Here is a 20,369-nt window from a genome sequence, read left to right on the forward strand (position 1 = left end):
TCATGAGATTCTTCTTACTTTTGATATTAACTCTATTCATATTTTCTGGTTCTGGATAAGACGAATGGATAGAATCTTTAGATTAGAATTAAAAATTACCCATCTTAAAATGAGATTATTGAATTTTTGTATGCCCTTTTTCATGTTTGTATTGCAGTTTGTCCCCCAGCACACACACACTTAACATACTCACAAGAACACATGCCTCTCTGTTTTTGTGTTGGCCTGAAGTCAGCAGTGCTGCACAGGTTTTAAAATGTAATAATTTTGATGGATTAGTGACTTCCCACCAAATATTTTAATATTTCAGAAATTCTTTGATCATGTTTCATTTTTTGGTTTGTTTTCTTGTATTAGAAATCTACATTGAAATTACTGCTTGTTATTCCAGGCAGCTTGCTTGAAAAACTTCTTGATTCATTTTTGGACCTAATACTGATTTTTGGAGTTGGGTGTGACTTGAAAGACAGTAAGAAATAGGATTAAATCTATATTTATACCCAAAGCACACAAATTGCTTTTATTAACCACTGTATTTCTTACATTTTGAGAAAGTTGTAAATGATCTACTCTTTCCACAGAATATAACTTAAAAGGTTGAAAAGCACTGCACAGTTTTAGCTTCTGGCAGCTTTGTAATTTTGTTTTAGGATTTGACACAAAGTTCTTGGCTACCAAAAAAAGGAAAGTTTTTAAAACTCATTTTTTGCTCCTGGGTTCATAATTTGTTGCTCAGCTATATAGTTTAAGATCTGAATAATAGAGACAGTTAGGGTTATATTATGCCTCTTGTTCCCCTGTTTAGTACTGAGGTGCATGTGTGTGGCTGCCATGTTTCTTACTAACCATTTGCTTCTTGTGTTGCCATTCCACTATTTCCTAATGTGTGGGTGTCTGTCTCCCCATAATTTATCATTTGAATTTCTTCACCTTTCTTTTAATTTGTATTATCATGGTCCTAATCCATTGGGGTTTTGGTCTCTGTGTGTCTCCCCTCTCGGCCATGCTGTTTCTCAGAAAGCCAGTCTCCCGCAGTTTGTATCTTCCACGCCAGGTTTCTGTCCCTGCACCGTCAGGGGGGTTTGTTTGGGACTTCCTGGGAAAGTGAGTGTTATGTAAGGCTACAGTACTGTACTAGACTGAATTGCTCCTGCTGCTCCTGCTACTGCTGAGGCTTGCTGGGAATTTTGCTTGATCAGAATTAAAGAACAGCCAGTTTGTGTCAAGTTGAACTGTAATTCTTGGGTACTTGTTTTGTGGAAAAAGTATGAATTCTCTCTGGTAAGGTTCTGGTATTGTCGGTTATGATTGTCGTTGTCTTTGATTGTCGTCTTGATTGTGATGTCATCGTCTTGATTATGATGGTCATTAGACTATTCCAGCATCGTCTAGTGCTAGAATGCCCTTTAAGTAATGTCCCCTTACTAGTGTGACGGTGGTAGTGCCACACCATAATTCAGGATGTAGAATTCATTCCCTAGGGTGTTCAGCAACCTTCTAAATGAAAAAAACAAAACAAAACAAAACAAAAACCAAACAAACAAAAAAACATAATTGAACTAGAGAAAATTCTTAGTAAATTTTTCACATTTCCTAGTACTTCTTACATAAGGATCCTCAAGATTAAAGAACTCACAAAGAATCCCCAGACCTTATTCTTTGTGATCTAGATAAAAAATGGTTAGTCCCTTACATTGCCCTTGTAGAACAATAGTAGCTGCTGTTAGAAGATGACTCAGTGTTGTACCACTCTGCAGTTTTTAGATTATTTATTTATTCATTTGACACAGAGAAATCACAAGTAGGCAGAGAGGCAGGCAAAGAGAGAGAGAGAGAGAGAGAAGGGGGGAAGCAGGCTCCCCACCCAGCAGAGAGCCTGATCCAGGGCTTGAACCCAGGACACTGAGATCATGACCTGAGCCAAAGGCAGTGGCTTAACTCACTGAGCCACGCAGGTGCCCCCACTCTGCAGTTTTTAAAAGGATTTATATATATATCTGCACATATATATATAAATATCTGCACATACAAAGTATTTTCCCAACTAAATATAAGAAGTATTACTTCTAAATTCATATTTTATACTGTGGTGTGATTAAGTTGGGAGTGCAGCCAGAGAGGCAGAGAGGCAGAAGTAGTAGAAAATACTACTTATATTATATTATATATAATGTCTGGAAATTTATTACAAGGAGTTGTCTTGCATGATTGTGAGAGACTGTCAAAGGAAGTCTGAAATCTGGGGGACTAGCTAACGGAAAGAGAAGGTCATCAGCAGGATGGAAATCCCATGGGCATGGGCGAAAATTCTGCCAAGTCCACAGGCAGAATTTTTTTTTCTCTCCTGGGGAAACCTCAGCCTTGCTTTTAGAGGCGTTCCAAAGGATTCAGTTATACCCACTCTGATTATCTGGGATAATCTCCTTTACTTAAAGGGATTAGAGGATTTAATTATATCTGCAAAATACCTTCATAGCAACATCTAAATTAGTGTTCAGTTAAGTATTTGGGCACTTTAGCCAGGCCAAGTTGACATTTTAAGAAGTTATCACCTGGTGATTTTGGATAGTCATAATAAATCAATTTAAGGAAGAACAAAAACAAAAATAAATAAACCCTGGAGCTTTACCTGTCCTTATATAAGTAGATCAATTTAGATTAGCCTCAGGAACCCTGAATGTAATTAAGAATTTTGCTTCTAAAGTGATCATAGTAGAGTTTCTATTTAGATTTATTTTAGAGAGGTTGATCTTTGGCATAATGTTTAAAATATTGAGAGAAGAGTAATGTAGGCTGATAGAATTCTGATTTAGTATCTTTTTGGACTTCTGCAATAATGGTTTAAAACATTTTTTAATTAAAGAAATTGTTTTTATTGACGTATAATTGGCATATGACATTATATTAATTTTAGTATACAACATAATGATTCAGTATTTGTGTAGATTGCAAAATAATCACCACAATAACTACAGTGAATGACGTCGTCTACCTTTTTGTAAAAGCCAGTTTTACTGACTTCCCTGAGGTAGTAATTTCTCTTTTCTTTATTTGTGCTATTCTTACAGTGTCTGTCATGTTCTGCTCTGTGACTCTATGTTATTGAGGGCCTAATCAGTATATAGTTTGATACAAAAAGAGCTCCTTTCTCACTTCACTGTCTAATCATCCCACATTTCTTTCATTTTTATCTATCACTTGTGTATTCAGACCTTTCATCAATTAAATAGACGATTTTAGTCTATTATACACTTATTAGTGATACTGCAAATATTATTTTTTACTCATTTTTTCTATATGTTTGTAATGTGTTTACAGTTGTGCCTATACTTTTCCTTCTGTAATAGTATAAGTAAATTCGTATCTATAAAGTATTTTTATATAATTTAAAATAATCCTTTGGGATTATTTTTTGATCTGTAGGTTAGATAGAGGTATAGACAACTTCCTACCTCTTTTGTCACAATGAAATACCAATTGTAACTTTTATTTTTACATTTTAACATCTCTGAATCTGGGATATGTGTGCAAATAATGGCACCACATAGTTTAATTACTATAGTATTTTTTTTCATCTTAGTGATACATAAAGTAATGGTACATCTTCTGTCCTTGGTGAATTGATTTTGAAGATGCATGCAAAGAGAGTGAATTAAAATTGCTTCAGAGAATGTGGAAGTGGAAGAAAGTATTTCCAGATTAACTTTGTTTTCTGATGTAGCCCATTTTAAATGTGTGTGTAGCCAAATGTATATATTTACTATTATAATTAGATACTTGATTATCTTACCTACTTCCTGTTTATTTATTTATATAGGTTGACCTGAAATTTTTTTGGACTTTTGTATTGGGAAAATGAGCTTTATGTTTGTGATTGCTTCATATTGGTTTCACAGTATATTTAGCCATCTACACAGTATAACCTGAAAATGTAAACCTATATATTTAGTCTTCATACTTACAAATTTTTTTCGTAAAGAAATGACAAATTGATACTTAGCTTAAGGTCTTCCGATATCTTCTGTCTAAAAATTTAATTAAGCTGTATATAGCTTTGGCATAAACTCGTATACAATTATGAGGAAAATATATCCTTAGAGAAGAATTTCCTTTCTTTTAAATTCATGATAATGTATCTTTGACCCATGAAATTCAGTGTCAGAAAATGTGGTCTTCGTGTAGTTTGAGTAGAAGAGAAGTGACTGCTGCGGCAGGGGTTGTGTGTTCTTGCTTGAGGGAGAATGGGCTGTGTTTTTTTTTTTTTTAAAAAGGAAAGAAATATACTAAGAATATGATAACTGAAGATGACTGGTTCTTTATCTGATCCTGCTTGCTTCAGCTTGCTTTCTGAGGAAACTGCTTGTTCTTTCTTCTTCTTCCTTGATGAATTTCACTGATTTTATTTAAAAGAAGAATAAATCACACAGCTTTGTATAGTCAATTCTGTTAGATCATTTTTCCAAAATTTCTTGTGGGCACAGCACCTTGTAATTTGTTAGTACAGTCTTTATAGGAATTTTTGTTTAGTGGTTACCTAAAGTTTTTACATGAAGGGGCAAACATTAGGATTCTATGAAATTATTTTATATGCGTATTTTTTCTTCCATATCAATTTCCCAAGAGCTATAGGTTGATGCCAAAGTGAAATATGACTCATGAACAATGAAATAGGTAAAAAGTTGCTCACTGTTGGTAGGAGTAAGCTTAATTTTTTTCCTGGTGGATGTACCCAAGTCTTATTTAAAGCCTTGCAACCATAGGAAATTTCAGTGTCATTGTTGATCTAAAATTATTCTGATTTATTGTGTCATAACCAACAAAGATAGAAAAGATACTTGAGAACAGTCATTTAGAGATGGGCCTATTTTTGGATTTGAACATTGTCTGCATTCTTTACTGTGTTAAATATGCCAAAGATGCATGGATTCATTTTATACATTCCCTTTAGGAATCTGTAAGCATCACAGAACATATAAAATATGCCCAGGGAGATGTCAGCAGACCCACATTTTTATCCTGCATCTGCCACTTTCACATTGTGTGATTGTGAGGAAGTAATTTTTATTCTGTTTTTCATTTCTCTTTATCTTATAGAATTGGAATAATAAATTTTGTCATCCTTACCTTTCATTATTTTCACAATGACTTTTAAAAACCCTGGTTTTAAATACTGAAACCTTAGAAAACTTTAAAGTACAAATTGAAATGGTGCTTGCATTCAAGAAATAAACCTTTTGTTTTGGATTCTGAAAGTAAAATTTAGATCCTAAAGACGATCTGGACGGTGCTAGCCACTAGAAGTCTAAGTATTTGGAGGATAATACTAACTTCAGTGAAATTGATTAATTTTTAAAAGGGAAAAACTGCCTGTTGTTATAAAAAGCAATAATGAACCACCGGGGCTTCATGCTGTGTAGGAATATTGAGCATGGCAATTTTGCATCTCTAAGTGCTGAGCACTATTAGAAATGGGGTCATGTTTATAGAGCTGTATATTCTTGTTCATTATTGCTTTTAGATTGCACCATTTCAGGTAGATTTTGGTAGATTTGGAATGAGAAAAAAAATTAGGCTCTAATTAGGAAAAAGTTACTGTTTTCACATTTGGGATCATTATTTCAAGTTTTTCCTCATCATTTAGAATTCTGTGTTCCACAGAATGATTGAATCTCTTGATGTTTTTCTGCTTTTGTGGTGGATAAGTTGGATCCCAGACATGGAGTTGGGGGTGTGTGAAGGAGTAGTCAGTTATAAGGTGGGTATGTATAAAATTAAGATGATTGAAGTTGTGAAATCACAGTTAACTACTTAAATGAGAAGAGGGAGGTGTTGACCTTCTCTCTTTTTCCTTTGTGCTTAATAAATTGTTTCTTCCCCCTGCTTCAACAAATGGTAAATTTTAAACAAAAATTTTCCTTGAAACTTATATTAAGGTACAATGGTGTAATCTAATATGAAAAAACACATGTTGAGAGTTGAAAATCTGAAATTACTAATTTTTAGTGCCTGTGCAGAATCTGTGTTACTCCCTTACCTTCTCTATTCCTGTGCTTTTATGTTTTGTCTGTGTCTATGAATAACATTATTTCTTGAATATTGTCCTTATTAATTCTTTCTAACTTTCTCTTTCACATTTCCTTCCTGGATTTGCTGTTTTCTTCAGTCTCACCTCAAGGTCAGTATGCTTGTACTAAAACAAAGATTAAGAGCATGGCATACTAACATTGTCTTGAGCTTTATTTAATGAGGAACTGAAACGATAGCACTTACCCCAAGAAAGATATGTCTAGAAATCTGGTTAGAAGTGCATAAAATGGGGGCGCCTGGTGGCTCAGTGGTTTAAGCCTCTGCCTTCAGGTCAGGTCATGATCTCAGGGTCCTGGGATCGAGCCCCACATCGGGCTCTCTGCTCAGCGGGGAGCTTGCTTCCCCCTCTCTCTGCCTGCCTCTCTACCTACTTGTGATCTCTCTCTGTCTATCAAATAAATAAATAAAAATCTTTTAAAAAAATTGTTAAAAAAAAAAGAAGTGCATAAAATGTCAGAAGTTCTAGGTTTACCAGAAGAGTGGATTCAAAGTTATGTGCTTCAAAAGACAAAGTAGTCAGAAAGCAAGAATCAGACTGAGCAGGTTTTGACTGAGAGAGAAATAAAGATGAAAGGAGTTACCAGGGGAATGAGAAGAAAAAATGTTTTAATTTAAATTTCATCAAAGACATAGAAAATGCAGCATGAATGTTGGAGGGAAAATTGCTATAGTCTGTGGATTTTTAGAAGAATCTTAAAATTATTTTACATAAACAATCCTTTACACCCTTGAAATTTTGGTTTTGTTTTGTGATTCTGCTGAATGGTAGAACAAGAGATAATCAAAACAGCCGGTGCCACTTCGATTTATAAGTGCCAGAGGCACTACAGTAGAATCTTTATATAGTTCATTTCAGTTGCTCTTCCCAGCCGGTATGTAGAGAGATTTATCATTTCCCCTGTTCAGGTGGATAGCATAAATTCTGAGCCCATTAAGTAATTTGTCCATCTTTATTAGGAGATGGACAGTGCACAATTGGAAACCTGAATTTTTAAAAAATATTTTATTTATTTATTTGACAGATGGAGATCACAAGTAGGCAGAGAAGTAGGCAGAGAAGCAGGCAGAAAGAGAGGAGGAAGGGCTCTCCACTGAGCATTCCTTTTCTCTTAGCAGATAACTTCCCATCCTTTGCCCGGTAAATAGAGCTTTAGGGTATCCATAGTCCTGGGATAATGTTTTCACTCATGTTCCAGCTCTTTTCCAGGGCCACATTTTCCTATCCTCTTTCATTCCTTCCCTCTTCTCAGTTTTAAAACCCTTGCTCCATAAGTGAAGTGTTCTTCTCCTTATTTCTATTCTCTTCCTTTCCACTGATTATCACAAATGTAAAACATGTACTAGTTCCTCCATCCTTAAAAAGAAATAGAGGTAATCCTTCTCAGTATCTTTTCCTTGGCCTCAGTTCAATACAGCTTCTTATTTTTCCTTTTTTTTCCCTACTGACTTGCACAGTTTCTGGAAGAAATCATTTATGTTTCCTGCCTCCACTTTCCACACTTGTATTTCTTTTCCAAATGTAATCTGGACTCTTTTCTCACTGTGGTGCTAGATGGCTTCAGTGATAGGCTGTTGCCGAATTTGGTGATTTTGTTTGTGTTGAGCCTATTGACCTTTCTGGGGTGTTAGATATTATTATCTCTTTTCTTTTAGAAGGTTGTCTTTTGTCATTTATGTGACATTGTTTTCTACTAGCTCTCTGAACACCTCCTTGACATCTTTCAGTCTATCTTGCTTTTCTTTCTTTCTTTTCTCCTCCTCTTCCCTCCTCCTCCTCCTCCTTTTTCTCTTTCTCCTTCAAAGATTTTATATGTTCATATGAGTGAGAGAGGGACAGAGGGAGAAGAGACTCCCCGCTGAGTAGGCTGAGCAGGGATGCTGATGCAGGGTGGATCCCGGGGTCCTGGGATCTTGACCTGAGCTGAAGGTAGACTCTTTTTTTTTTTTTTAAATTTAATTTTATTTTAAAGATATTTTGTTTATTTATTTGACAGAGAGAGAGATCACAAGTAGGCACAGAGGCAGGCAGAGAGAGAGAGGGAGGAAGCAGGCTCCCTGCTGAGCAGGAGCCCGATGTGGGGCTTGATCCCAGGACCCTGGGATCATGACCCGAGCCGAAGGCAGAGGCTTTAACCCACTGAGCCACCCAGGCGCCCTGAAGGTAGACTCTTAACCAATTGAGCCACCCAGGCACCCCTGCTTTTCTCCCTTTTATATGTTCCTTAACCCTTGGGCTTTCTCATATCCTTGTAAAAAAATTCATTTTTGTTTACATTATTGGTTACCTGCCTTATTACTACCAAAGTCTCAGTTTTATTTATTTTGTTTTGTTGAAGTTTTTATGGAACTTCTATTTCAAACCGTACTTACTACAGAACAAATCCTACATTGTTTGCAATAAAAGTAGCAAGCACAAATACTGCATTTAAACAGTGTTATTCCCATTTTCTACTGTAAATGTTTTCTCCACATACTTTAGTAAAGCACTGTGGGTACCACTTAAGTAATTCCAAGTGTTGGTACAGTCTGAACACAGTTCACCTTTAGTAACAAAATACCATGAAGGCTTGTGTTTGGAGAACTTTGATCTCTAACTTAAACATGAAGTGGACGTATTTTTACGGGGAGGTTTTAGCACTTTTGCCTTTTGTATGACAGGTTTTGATCTAAATATTTCTAAACAAAACCTGCCCCAGAAGAATTTGTCTGTGGAAGTCATTGGTGTATGCATAATTCTCTGAGTTACAAATTGTGCTAATTATCATACTGTTAGTTTTTTGTAGTTTTTACTCTAGTAATAAATGCCATTAAACTGTACTTACTTCTAAATAAGTTTATTTTCCAAGGAATACTAAATAAAACAGGTTTTGTTTTTCCATTGGCAAAGATCGTTTTGGTTGTGGTGTGTAAAAAAAGTCTTTCTTAGCTTCAGGTTGGAATTCAGTGCAGTATTTTTTTCTGTACAGAAGCATTTCACTTGGTTTTGCCAAGTCCAATTGATTAGGTCCTTAAGAGAGTATTAATAGTTTAAGATTGGATTGGATAATTTGTATAACTTTATTATGGGACCTTGGGCAAGGTACTTAACTCTTAAGTGTTTGTTTTAACCACCTGTTTTGTGTTAATAGTGACACTTAAGCGTAGTGTTTGTTTTTTAAGCATTTCTGGTTTGGACAGATTTATTTGTTTTCTCTCCTCCTCTGTTGTTCTCTCTGCTTTCCTCTGTTCCTATTTCCATTAGTACAAAACAGAGAGATTTTTATTTAGAGTGATGAGTCAGTGAGCCATTTCTCTGATTGCACATCTTAAGAGTTTTTTTTTTTTTCCATTATTGTCTGATACTAAGCTCTAAGACCTCATAAGCTGACATTTACAAAAAGGGGTGTAACTATATATTCAAGGTTTCATTCTTTTTTGTTTTTAGCTGAACTGTTCAGGATTTTGTAGGCCCAAAAGCATTTCTAACCTTGTTTTATCTGTTTACAAGGAGTTTGATTCATAGGCAAGAGTTTTTAAATCTAGGAGAATGACCTGTTTTTAGTTGCTTTTTTTTGTTCCTACCTGTCATTATTTTGGCTTTCTTAAACAGCATTATTTTTCAAGAATGTATCTCCTTATTTTTTTTCCTTTGAAGCAATACTATTGCCTAGTCTTTTTTTAATGGGTTACGCAAGCATAGTGTAGCCACACCTCCATTAACTTACTTCTCCTGAAATACAGTGTTATTATTTTGAATTATTCATTGGTAGAAAAAAATGTATGAACACATACTTGTCCTGATCTACCTGACTGTTCTGCTGAAAAGTATTGAGTTTTGTGCCATCTTGCACTGAGAAGTGGTAAACGTAGTTTTTCTTAGTACAGCTGTAGACAATTACGTGGCATTCTGTACATGAGCTAAAGATGGCAAATAGCGAAGGGAAGAAAGTCTAAATTTACAGTTAGTTGAAATTTGAATTTGTATATGATTGCCAGATTTAGCAAATACACATATGAGATACCAGTTAAATTTGTAAACAGTGACTACTTTTTTAGTATTAATGTGTTGTAAATACCAGAACATACTTGTACTAAAACATTGTCACATATATCTGAAATATAAATTTGAAAGGACTTTCAGTATTTTATCTGACAAACATCATTCCTCCCAATCTCATTCTTTATCTCATTTCATATCATAACAGTTGTAGGAAGTGGATGACATTTTCCTGTTTTACGGATGAGAGAATTGAGGTTCAGTGGAGTTAGTGGACTTACTTAGGGTTATTGCTACAATATGGCAGAGTCTTTAGTACAAATTCGGTTTTTCTGATTTCATGGTTACCACATACTTTAATTTTCCCATTTCCTGTTTTGTATAGCTTTGTGAGGTCCAGATGCAATCTGTAGATTATAATATGTTTTAAATATATGTTTTTACCTCCTCGGAGTATGGGGGTCAGAGTGAGAATTGTCTCTCTTACCATTTCTAGCCTGCTGTATGAGATACTCCTTCAGTAGCGATGGGATTATTTCCGGGTGTTGCCCTGATGATTCATATAACACTTACAGCTTTGTTCAAGAAAAGCTCCACAATAACTTATATTTTAGATAGTGTGATTTGTTTGGTAAGGTTAATTTGGAACCTTGCTTCCTAAATTTTAATAGCATACAAATTATATTGGAGTTTGTTAAAATGTTTTTCTGATGTGTGGGTTTGGATAGGGCTTGGGCTTTTTACATTTGTAACAGCTCTCAGTGTCGATGATGCTGATTTGCGGATGTTGCTTTGACTGGCAAGGCTTTAGAACACTGGCTATGAATGAACAGTTTTGGAATTGATTTTTTTTTTTAAGATTATTTATTTATTTATTTGACAGAGAGAGAAATTACAAGTAGGCAGATGGGCAGGCAGAGAGAGAAGGGGAAGCAGGCTCCCTGCTGAGCAGAGAGCCTGATGTGGGACTCGATTGGACCCTGAGATCATGACCTGAGCCGAAGGCAGAGGCTCTACCCACTGAACCACCCAGGCGCCCCTTGAATTGGTTTATATCTTTTTATTATTTTTTATTTTTTTTAAAGATTTTTATTTATTTATTTGACAGAGAGAGATCACAAGTAGACAGAGAAGCAGGCAGAGAGAGAGAGAGGAAGGGAAGCAGGCTCCCCGCCGAGCAGAGAGCCTGATGTGGGACTCGATCCCAGGACCGTGAGATCATGACCTGAGCCGAAGGCAGCGGCTTAACCCACTGAGCCACCTAGGCGCTCCAGTTTATATCTTTTTAAAAAATTTTTCACACTTAACATTATCCCTGTTGATTTCTCTATATCAGCTCATATTTGAACTTACAAGAATCTATTCTTTATTGATTTTAAGGTAGTAATGCCACCTTTTGCCTCTGTTAAAGATCCTCTGGGGTGTCATACTGGCATGGGTACAGAGACAAGTGAAACTCTTCAGGATACTAGAGCAAAAACATTGTTTTCATTAGCACCTGTTACCTGGTCATTTATATGTATAAAAACACGTTGAGTAGTATAATGGAGTAACAGAACTGAGAATGGAGCAGGGGAAAGGAGTGGGTCACAAAACTTAAAGACAGTTGGCTGGCTTGGGTACGGGTCACAGTTTTGCAGAAACCTTCCTTCCAACCTCCAGTTTCTATTTTCTTGTATGACTTCGAGGTCTCAGAATTTGAGATTGTAGACTAGGAGATAAAGATGAGGAAATCAAGAGTCTAAATGGGCAGCTGTAAGGTGGTGTTTGGTTGGAGTGTTTGTGTTGGTCTTTGTCAGTGAAGATGATACAAGTCTAATGAAATGGAAGAACTTGACCTTTGTCATATACAGGAAGAAATGTATCTGCTTAAATTTTCTTCACTTATTTTTCTTAAGAGAAAAATATTTTGTTATTTTGTTTCTATTTTGCTTGGGATATTTACCCCCACTTGCCCTAAAAGACATTGTTAAGATGTTGTTGCTAGCTCTTTGGTTTAGGTATTAAGCATTTTGGTGTTAGTTATGAGTTTCTAAATTAAAAAATCACTGAAGTTTGTTAAACTTAACTATTTTGAAAGAGGTAGCAGAAATTTATTACCTTCATATGTGATCTTTTAATTGAGATGTAAAAAGGAGAGTTCTTTGGAAGGCAGCTATGCTCACCACTATACCACCAACGCAAGGAGAGTTCTTTGAAGATGACTTTCTAAGGGAGCTAAAAACAAGGAGTAATAGGTTTAGAGAAGTGGTCATGATTTAGTTTGGAGATAATAAAAAAAAAAAAAACTTAGAAAATGTGGTTTTTTTTTTTAATATATTTTTTAATTTTTTATAAACATATATTTTTATCTCCAGGGGTACAGGTCTATGAATCGCCAGGTTTATACACTTCACAGCACTCACCAAAGCACATACCCTCCCCAATGTCCATAACCCCACCCCCCTTCTCCCAACCGCCCTCCCCCAGCAACCCTCTGTTTTGTGAGATTAAGAGTCACTTATGGTTTGTCTCCCTCCCAATCCCATCTTGTTTCATTTATTCTTCTCCTACCCACTTAAGCCCCCATGTTGCATCACCACTTCCTCATATCAGGGAGATCATATGATAGTTGTCTTTCTCCGCTTGACTTATTTCACTAAGCATGATACACTCTAGTTCCATCCATGTTGTCGCAAATGGCAAGATTTCATTTCTTTTAATGGCTGCATAGTATTCCATTGTGTATATATACCACATCTTCTTGATCCATTCATCTGTTGATGGACATCTAGGTTCTTTCCATAGTTTGGCTATTGTAGACATTGCTGTTATAAACATTCGGGTGCATGTGCCCCTTCGGATCACTACGTTTGTGTCTTTAGGGTAAATACCCAGTAGTGCAATTGCTGGGTCATAGGGTAGTTCTATTTTCAACATTTTGAGGAACCTCCATGCTGTTTTCCAGAGTGGTTGCACCAGCTTGCATTCCCACCAACAGTGTAGGAGGGTTCCCCTTTCTCCGCATCCTCGCCAGCATCTGTCATTTCCGGACTTGTTGATTTTAGCCATTCTGACTGGTGTGAGGTGATATCTCATTGTGGTTTTGATTTGTATTTCCCTGATGCCGAGTGATATGGAGCACTTTTTCATGTGTCTGTTGGCCATCTGGATGTCTTCTTTGCAGAAATGTCTGTTCATGTCCTCTGCTCATTTCTTGATTGGATTGTTTGTTCTTTGGGTGTTGAGTTTGCTAAGTTCTTTATAGAGTTTGGACACTAGTCCTTTATCTGGTATGTCATTTGCAAATATCTTCTCCCATTCTGTCAGTTGTCTTTTGATTTTGTTAACTGTTTCCTTTGCTGTGCAAAAGCTTTTGATCTTGATGAAATCCCAATAGTTCATTTTTGCCCTTGCTTTCCTTGCCTTTGGCGATGTTCCTAGGAAGATGTTGCTGCGGCTGAGGTCGAAGAGGTTGCTGCCTGTGTTCTCCTCAAGGATTTTCATGGATTCCTTACTCACATTGAGGTCCTTCATCCATTTTGAGTCTATTTTTGTGTGTGGTGTAAGGAAATGGTCCAATTTCATTTTTCTGCATGTGGCTGTCCAATTTTCCCAACACCATTTATTAAAGAGGCTGTCTTTTTTCCATTGGACATTCTTTCCTGCTTTGTTGAAGATTAGTTGACCGTAGAGTTGAGGGTCTATTTCTGGGCTCTCTATTCTGTTCCATTGATCTATGTGTCTGTTTTTGTGCCAGTACCATGCTGTCTTGATGATGACAGCTTTGTAATAGAGCTTGAAGTCCGGAATTGTGAGGCCACCAACTTTGGCTTTCTTTTTCAATATCCCTTTGGCTATTCGAGGTCTTTTCTGGTTCCATATAAATTTTAAAATTATTTGTTCCATTTCTTTGAAAAAGATGGATGGTACTTTGATAGGAATTGCATTAAATGTGTAGATTGCTTTAGGTAGCATAGACATTTTCACAATATTTATTCTTCCAATCCAGCAGCATGAAACATTTTTCCCTTTCAAAGTCTTCCTCAATTTCTTTCATGAGTACTTTATAGTTTTCTGAGTATAGATTCTGTGCCTCTTTGGTTAGGTTTATTCCTAGGTATCTTATGGTTTTGGGTGCAATTGTAAATGGGATTGACTTCTTAATTTCTCTTTCTTCTGTCTTGTTGGTGTAGAGAAATGCAACTGATTTCTGTGCATTGATTTTATATCCTGACACTTTACTGAATTCCTGTACAAGTTCTAGCAGTTTTGGAGTGGAGTCTTTTGGGTTTTCCACATATAGTGTCATATCATCTGCAAAGAGTGATAGTTTGACTTCTTCTTTGCCGATTTGGATGCCTTTAATTTCCTTTTGTTGTCTGATTGCTGAGGCTAGGACTTCTAGTACTATGTTGAATAGCAGTGGTGATAATGGACATCCCTGCCGTGTTCCTGACCTTAGCGGAAAAGCTTTCAGTTTTTCTCCATTGGGAATGATATTTGTGATGGCTTTGATGATATTGAGGTATGTGCCCTCTATCCCTACATTTGAAGAGTTTTGATCAGGAAGGGATGCTCTCCTTTGTCAAATGCTTTTTCAGCATCTATTGAAAGTATCATATGTTTCTTGTTCTTTCTTTTATTGATGTGTTGTATCACATTGACTGATTTGTGGATGTTGAACCAACCTTGCAGCCCTGGAATAAATCCCACTTGGTCGTGGTGAATAATCCTTTTAATGTACTATTGAATCCTATTGGCTAGTATTTTGGTGAGAATTTTCGCATCTGTGTTCATCAAGGATATTGGTCTATAGCTCTCTTTTTTTGATGGGATCCTTGTCTGGTTTTGGAATCAAGGTGATGCTGGCCTCATAAAATGAGTTTGGAAGTTTTCCTTCCATTTATATTTTTTGAAACAGTTTCAGGAGAATAGGAATTAGTTCTTCTTTAAATGTTTGGTAGAATTCCCCCAGGAAGCTGTCTGGCCCTGGGCTTTTGTTTGTTTGGAGATTTTTAATGACTGTTTCAATCTCCTTACTGGTTATGGGTCTGTTCAGGCTTTCTATTTCTTCCTGGTTCAGTTGTGGTAGTTTATATGTTTCTAGGAATGCATCCATTTCTTCCAGATTGTCAAATTTGTTGGCGTAGAGTTGGTGATAGTATGTTCTTATAATAGTTTGTATTTCTTTGGTGTTAGTTGTGATCTCTCCTCTTTCATTCATGATTTTATTTATTTGGGTCCTTTCTCTTTTCTTTTTGGTAAGTCTGGCCATGGGTTTAACAATTTTATTAATTCTTTCAAAGAACCAGCTTCTGGTTTCGTTGATTTGTTCTGTTGTTTTTTTGGTTTCTATTTCATTGATTTCTGCTCTGATCTTCATGATTTCTCTTCTCCTGCTGGGCTTAGGGTTTCTTTCTTGTTCTTTCTCCAGCTCCTTTAGGTGTAGGGTTAGGTTATGAGCCTGAGACCTTTCTTGTTTCTTGAGAAAGGCTTGTACTGTTATATATTTTCCTCTCAGGACTGCCTTGGTTGTGTCCCACAGATTTTGAACCGTTGTATTTTCATTATCATTTGTTTCCATGATTTTTTTCAATTCTTCTTTAATTTCCCGGTTGACCCATTCATTCTTTAGAAGGATGCTGTTTAGTCTCCATGTTTTTGGATTCTTTCCAAACTTCCTCTTGTGGTTGAGTTCTAGCTTCAGAGCATTGTGGTCTGAAAATATGCAGGGAATGATCCCAGTCTTTTGATACCAGTTGAGTCCTGATTTAGGACCGAGGATGTGATCTATTCTGGAGAATGTTCCATGTGCACTAGGGAAGAATGTATATTCTGTTGCTTTGGGATGAAATGTTCTGAATATATCTGTGATGTCCATCTGGTCCAATCTGTCATTTAAGGCCTTTATTTCCTTGATCTTTTGCTTGGATGATCTGTCGATTTCAGTGAGGGGAGCGTTAAAGTCCCCTACTATTATTGTATTATTGTTGATGTGTTTCTTTGATTCTGTTATTAATTGGTTTATATAGTTGGCTGCTCCCACGTTGGGAGCATAGACATTTAAAACTGTTAGATCTTCTTTTTTTTTTATTTTTTTATTTTTTTTTAAAAAGATTTTATTTATTTATTTGACAGAGAGAAATCACAAGTAGATGGAGAGGCAGGCAGAGAGAGAGAGGGAAGCAGGCTCCCCGCTGAGCAGAGAGCCCGACGCGGGACTTGATCCCAGGACCCTGAGATCATGACCTGAGCCGAAGGCAGCGGCTTAACCCCCTGAGCCACCCAGGCGCCCATAAAATTGTTAGATCTTCTTGTTGGACAGACCCTTTGAGTATGATATAGTGTCCTTCCTCATCTCTTATTATAGTCTTTGGCTTAAAATCTTATTGATCTGATATAAGGATTGCCACTCCTGCTTTCTTCTGATGTCCATTAGCATGGTAACTTCTTTTCCACCTCCTTCTTTAAATCTGGAGGTGTCTTCGGGCTTAAAATGAGTTTCTTGGAGGCAACATATAGATGGGTTTTGTTTTTTTTAATCCATTCTGATACCCTGTGTCTTTTGATTGGGGCATTTAGCCCATTAACATTCAGGGTAACTATTGAGAGATATGAATTTAGTGCCATTGTATTGCCTGTAAGGTGACTGTTACTATATATTGTCTCTGTTTCTTTCTGATCTACCACTTGTAGGCTCTCTCTTTGCTTAGAGGACCCCTTTCAATATTTCCTGTAGAGCTGGTTTGGTGTTTGCAAATTCTTTCAGTTTTTGTTTGTCCTGGAAGCTTTTAATCTCTCCTTCTACTTTCAATGATAGCCTAGCTGGATATAGTATTCTTGGCTGCATGTTTTTCTCGTTTAGTGCTCTGAAAATATCATGCCAGCTCTTTCTGGCCTGCCAGGTCTCTGTGGATAAGTCAGCTGCCAATCTAATATTTTTATCATTGTATGTTACAGACTTCTTTTCCCGGGCTGCTTTCAGGATTTTCTCTATGTCACTAAGACTTGTAAATTTTACTATTAGGTGACGGGGTTTGGACCTATTCTTACTGATTTTGAGGGGCGTTCTTTGAACCTCCTGAATTTTGATGCTCGTTCCCTTTGCCATATTGGGGAAATTCTCCCCAATAATTCTCTCCAGTATACCTTCTGCTCCCCTCTCTCTTTCTTCTTCTTCTGGAATCCCAATTATTCTAATGTTGTTTCTTCTTATGGTGTCACTTATTTCTCGAATTCTCCCCTCGTGGTCCAATAGCTGTTTGTCCCGCCTTTGCTCAGCTTCTTTATTCTCTGTCATTTGGTCTTCTATATCGCTAATTCTTTCTTCTGCCTCATTTATCCTAGCAGTGAGAGCCTCCATTTTTGATTGCACCTCATTAATAGCTTTTTTGATTTCAACTTGGTTAGATTCTAGTTCTTTTATTTCTCCAGAAAGGGCTTTTATATCTCCCGAGAGGTTTCTCTAATATCTTCCATGCCTTTTTCGAGCCCGGCTAGAACCTTGAGAATTGTCATTCTGAACTCTAGATCTGACATATTACCAATGTCTGTATTGATTAGGTCCCTAGCCTTCAGTACTGCCTCTTGTTCTTTTTTTTGTGGTGAATTTTTCAGCCTTGTCATTTTGTCCAGATAAGAGCATATGAAGGAATAAGTAAAATACTAAAAGGGTGGCAACAACCCCAGGAAAATATGCTTTAACCAAATCAGAAGAAATCCCAAATCATGAGGGGGGAGAAAGGGGATAAAAAGAGGTTCAAAAAGAAAGAAAGGAAAAAAAAATATTAAAAAACGAAAACAAATAAAGAAAAGTATAAAAAAGAAAAAATATATATATATTAGATAAACTAGTTAAAAACGGTAAAAAGGAAAAGGTTAAAAGTTAAAAAAAATGTTAGCAAAAGAAATAAAAATGAAAAGAAAAAAATTACTTTAACTGCAAGACTAAAAAATCACAGGGAGAAAGCCATGAGCTCTGTGCTTTGCTTTTTCCTCCTCTGGAATTCTGCTGTTCTACTTGGTATTGAAACTGCACTCCTTGGTAGGTGAACTTGGTCTTGGCTGGATCTTTTGTTGATCTTCTGGGGGAGGGGCCTGGTGTAGTGACTCTCAAGGGTCTTTGCCCCAGGCGGAATTGCACTGCCCTTACCAGGGGCCGGGCTGAGTAATGCGCTCCGTCTGCTTTCAGGAGCTTTTGTTCCCTGAGCGCTTTCCGTAGATTTCCGGAGGGCTTTCCGTAGAGTTCCAGAGGACGGGAATACAAATGGCGGCCTCCTGCTCTCCGGCCTGGAGGAGCCGAGAGTGCGCCCTCAGAGAACGGCGCCCAGTAACTCCCGTCTGCCTGACCTCCGGCTGCGCTCCGAGCTCACTGAGCCTGCGACCGGTTCAAGGTACCCCCGAGCTTGGAGCTTACTGTCGGCTCTGTCTCTGTAGCCGGCTTTCCTGTTCCAATACCCGCAAGCTCTGCGACACTCAGACACCCCCGATCCTTCTCTGACCCTGCAGGACCTGAGGCCACGCTGACCCCGCGTGGGCTTCGCCCTGGTTTAGCCTCTGGAGCAATGTCCCTCAGCGGAACAGACTTTTAAAAGTCCTGATTTTGTGCTCCGTTGCTCTGCCGCTTGCCAGGAGCTGGCCCCTCCCCCCGGGGTCTATCTTCCCTTTCCTTTGAATTCACTTCATTGCCAGTCCTACCTTTCAGAAAGTGGTTGTTTTTCTGTTTCTGGAATTGCTGTTCTTCTTCTCTCTTCAATCTACTGATGGATTTGCAGGTGTTTGCAATCTTTAGATAAGCTATCTAGCTGATCTCCTGCTAGCTGAAGTAGTCTCAGCCTGCTACTTCTCTGCCATCTTGACTCCTCCCCAGAAAATGTGTTTTGAGAGGAAGAGTCAGCACAGGCTATCCTTACCTGATTTAAGGGAGGTTGGTTAGTATAAATTATATTAACTTGTCTGTTCTCATTACTAGTTAAGTTTATCAGTGTAACTTCAGGGCAAAGTCAAATTGATCCTTTTTTGCATTACTGTGAAAGGTATCTAACTGTCCCTCTGTCCCCCAAATTATGATTCCCCTTCAGTGTTTTTTCCTAAATTTTGAAAATCTGATTGTATCACTTCCCTATATAAAGTCTTACACATTTGGGATAAACTGCCAATTCCTTGCTTAATGTAACATAATTATTTGATTTTTGTTTATTTTAGCTTCCTTTTCCTCTGTTCTCCAATTTTATTTAAAAAGGTTAAAGATTATTTATTTATTTATTTAGAGCATGCATGGAAGCAGGAGAGGGGCCAAGGGAGAGGGAGAGAGAGAATCTTTATCTTTTTAAAGATTTTTTGTTTATTTATTTGAGAGGGAGCAGAGCAAGGAAGAACATGAGTGGGGCAAGGAGGGGGGAGAGGGAGAAGCAGGGAGCCCAGTGTAGGGCTCCATCCCAGAACCCGGATCATGACTTGAGCCAATGGCAGCTGCTTAACTGACTGAGCCACACAGGTCCCCTGAGGTAATGTCTTATAGATGTAGAATTATTCCCTGCCTCTTTCTGCCTGAAGCTTTTTGCTCCTTTTTTGGTCTGTCCACGTAAAGTTAAAAGTTAAAATGTCTTACATTTAGTTTCTAATAGTTCGCAGTACACTTTCACATCTACACCATCCATACACGCATTTACACAATCCAGTGTAAACGAAGAGACAAATGTATGGAAGAACTAAAGGCTTATTTTTTTGCACTCATTGTTTTAAGTGGAGGGAAAGTGTAATTTTTAAAGGGAGGTCTGCATAGAAATGCTCCCAACTTCAGGGCTGAAGCTCACTTTCTGAAGAGTTCAGTTGAGAATAATGAAATGAGTCAATATGAGAATGGAAAAATGTGCTGTTCTTCTGGAAACAGGAAAAAAAAGACTGAAAGATGAAATTTCTTCAGAACAAAGGAAACCATGGAGGATAACAGCTCTATAAAGCTATAGCTTTCCACCTTTCACTTATTGTGTATGTATCATGTAAGCCGTATTAGTCAGTATTTGGTTTCAGAGATGTTACCAAATAATCATTTTTTGCTTATAATTAGACTGGTTAAGTATATGATATGATAGTCAGACAACCCTAGAGTTGAGTATCATTTCTTTGTGTGTAAAACTGTAATTAGGGCTAATTACTAAATTTATTGAGGGTTTGGGCTTTTATCTATAAAGTAGAATAAATGAAAGCTCATGAAAGTGTTTTGAATAAGGTGACAAAAGAGATGATGTGATGATAAACATTAAGGTGCTTGGTATATGATGAAAAACTTACAAAGGTGATGAAAAACTTATATGATGAAAAA

The 20,369-nt window shown here is 37.2% G+C and overlaps 1 protein-coding gene across 11 annotated transcripts in view; it reads left to right on the plus strand.

The window, feature by feature from the left end:
* ERC1 (ELKS/RAB6-interacting/CAST family member 1) overlaps positions 1-20,369 on the plus strand; it is a 561,256-nt gene that overhangs the window by 199,195 nt on the left and 341,692 nt on the right. For 8 of the 11 annotated variants that reach the window (XM_044228946.1, XM_044228950.1, XM_044228948.1 and 5 more), the window contains one exon: positions 6,164-6,175. The exons of the other annotated variants lie outside the window; for them this stretch is intronic. In XM_044228946.1, coding sequence (XP_044084881.1) covers positions 6,164-6,175 — 12 coding nt within the window. The remainder of the gene's footprint in view (positions 1-6,163; positions 6,176-20,369) is intronic. 11 annotated transcript variants of the gene reach the window in all.

Source organism: Neovison vison, chromosome 12 (assembly GCF_020171115.1).
Source record: "Neovison vison isolate M4711 chromosome 12, ASM_NN_V1, whole genome shotgun sequence".
Lineage (NCBI taxonomy): Eukaryota > Metazoa > Chordata > Mammalia > Carnivora > Mustelidae > Neogale > Neogale vison.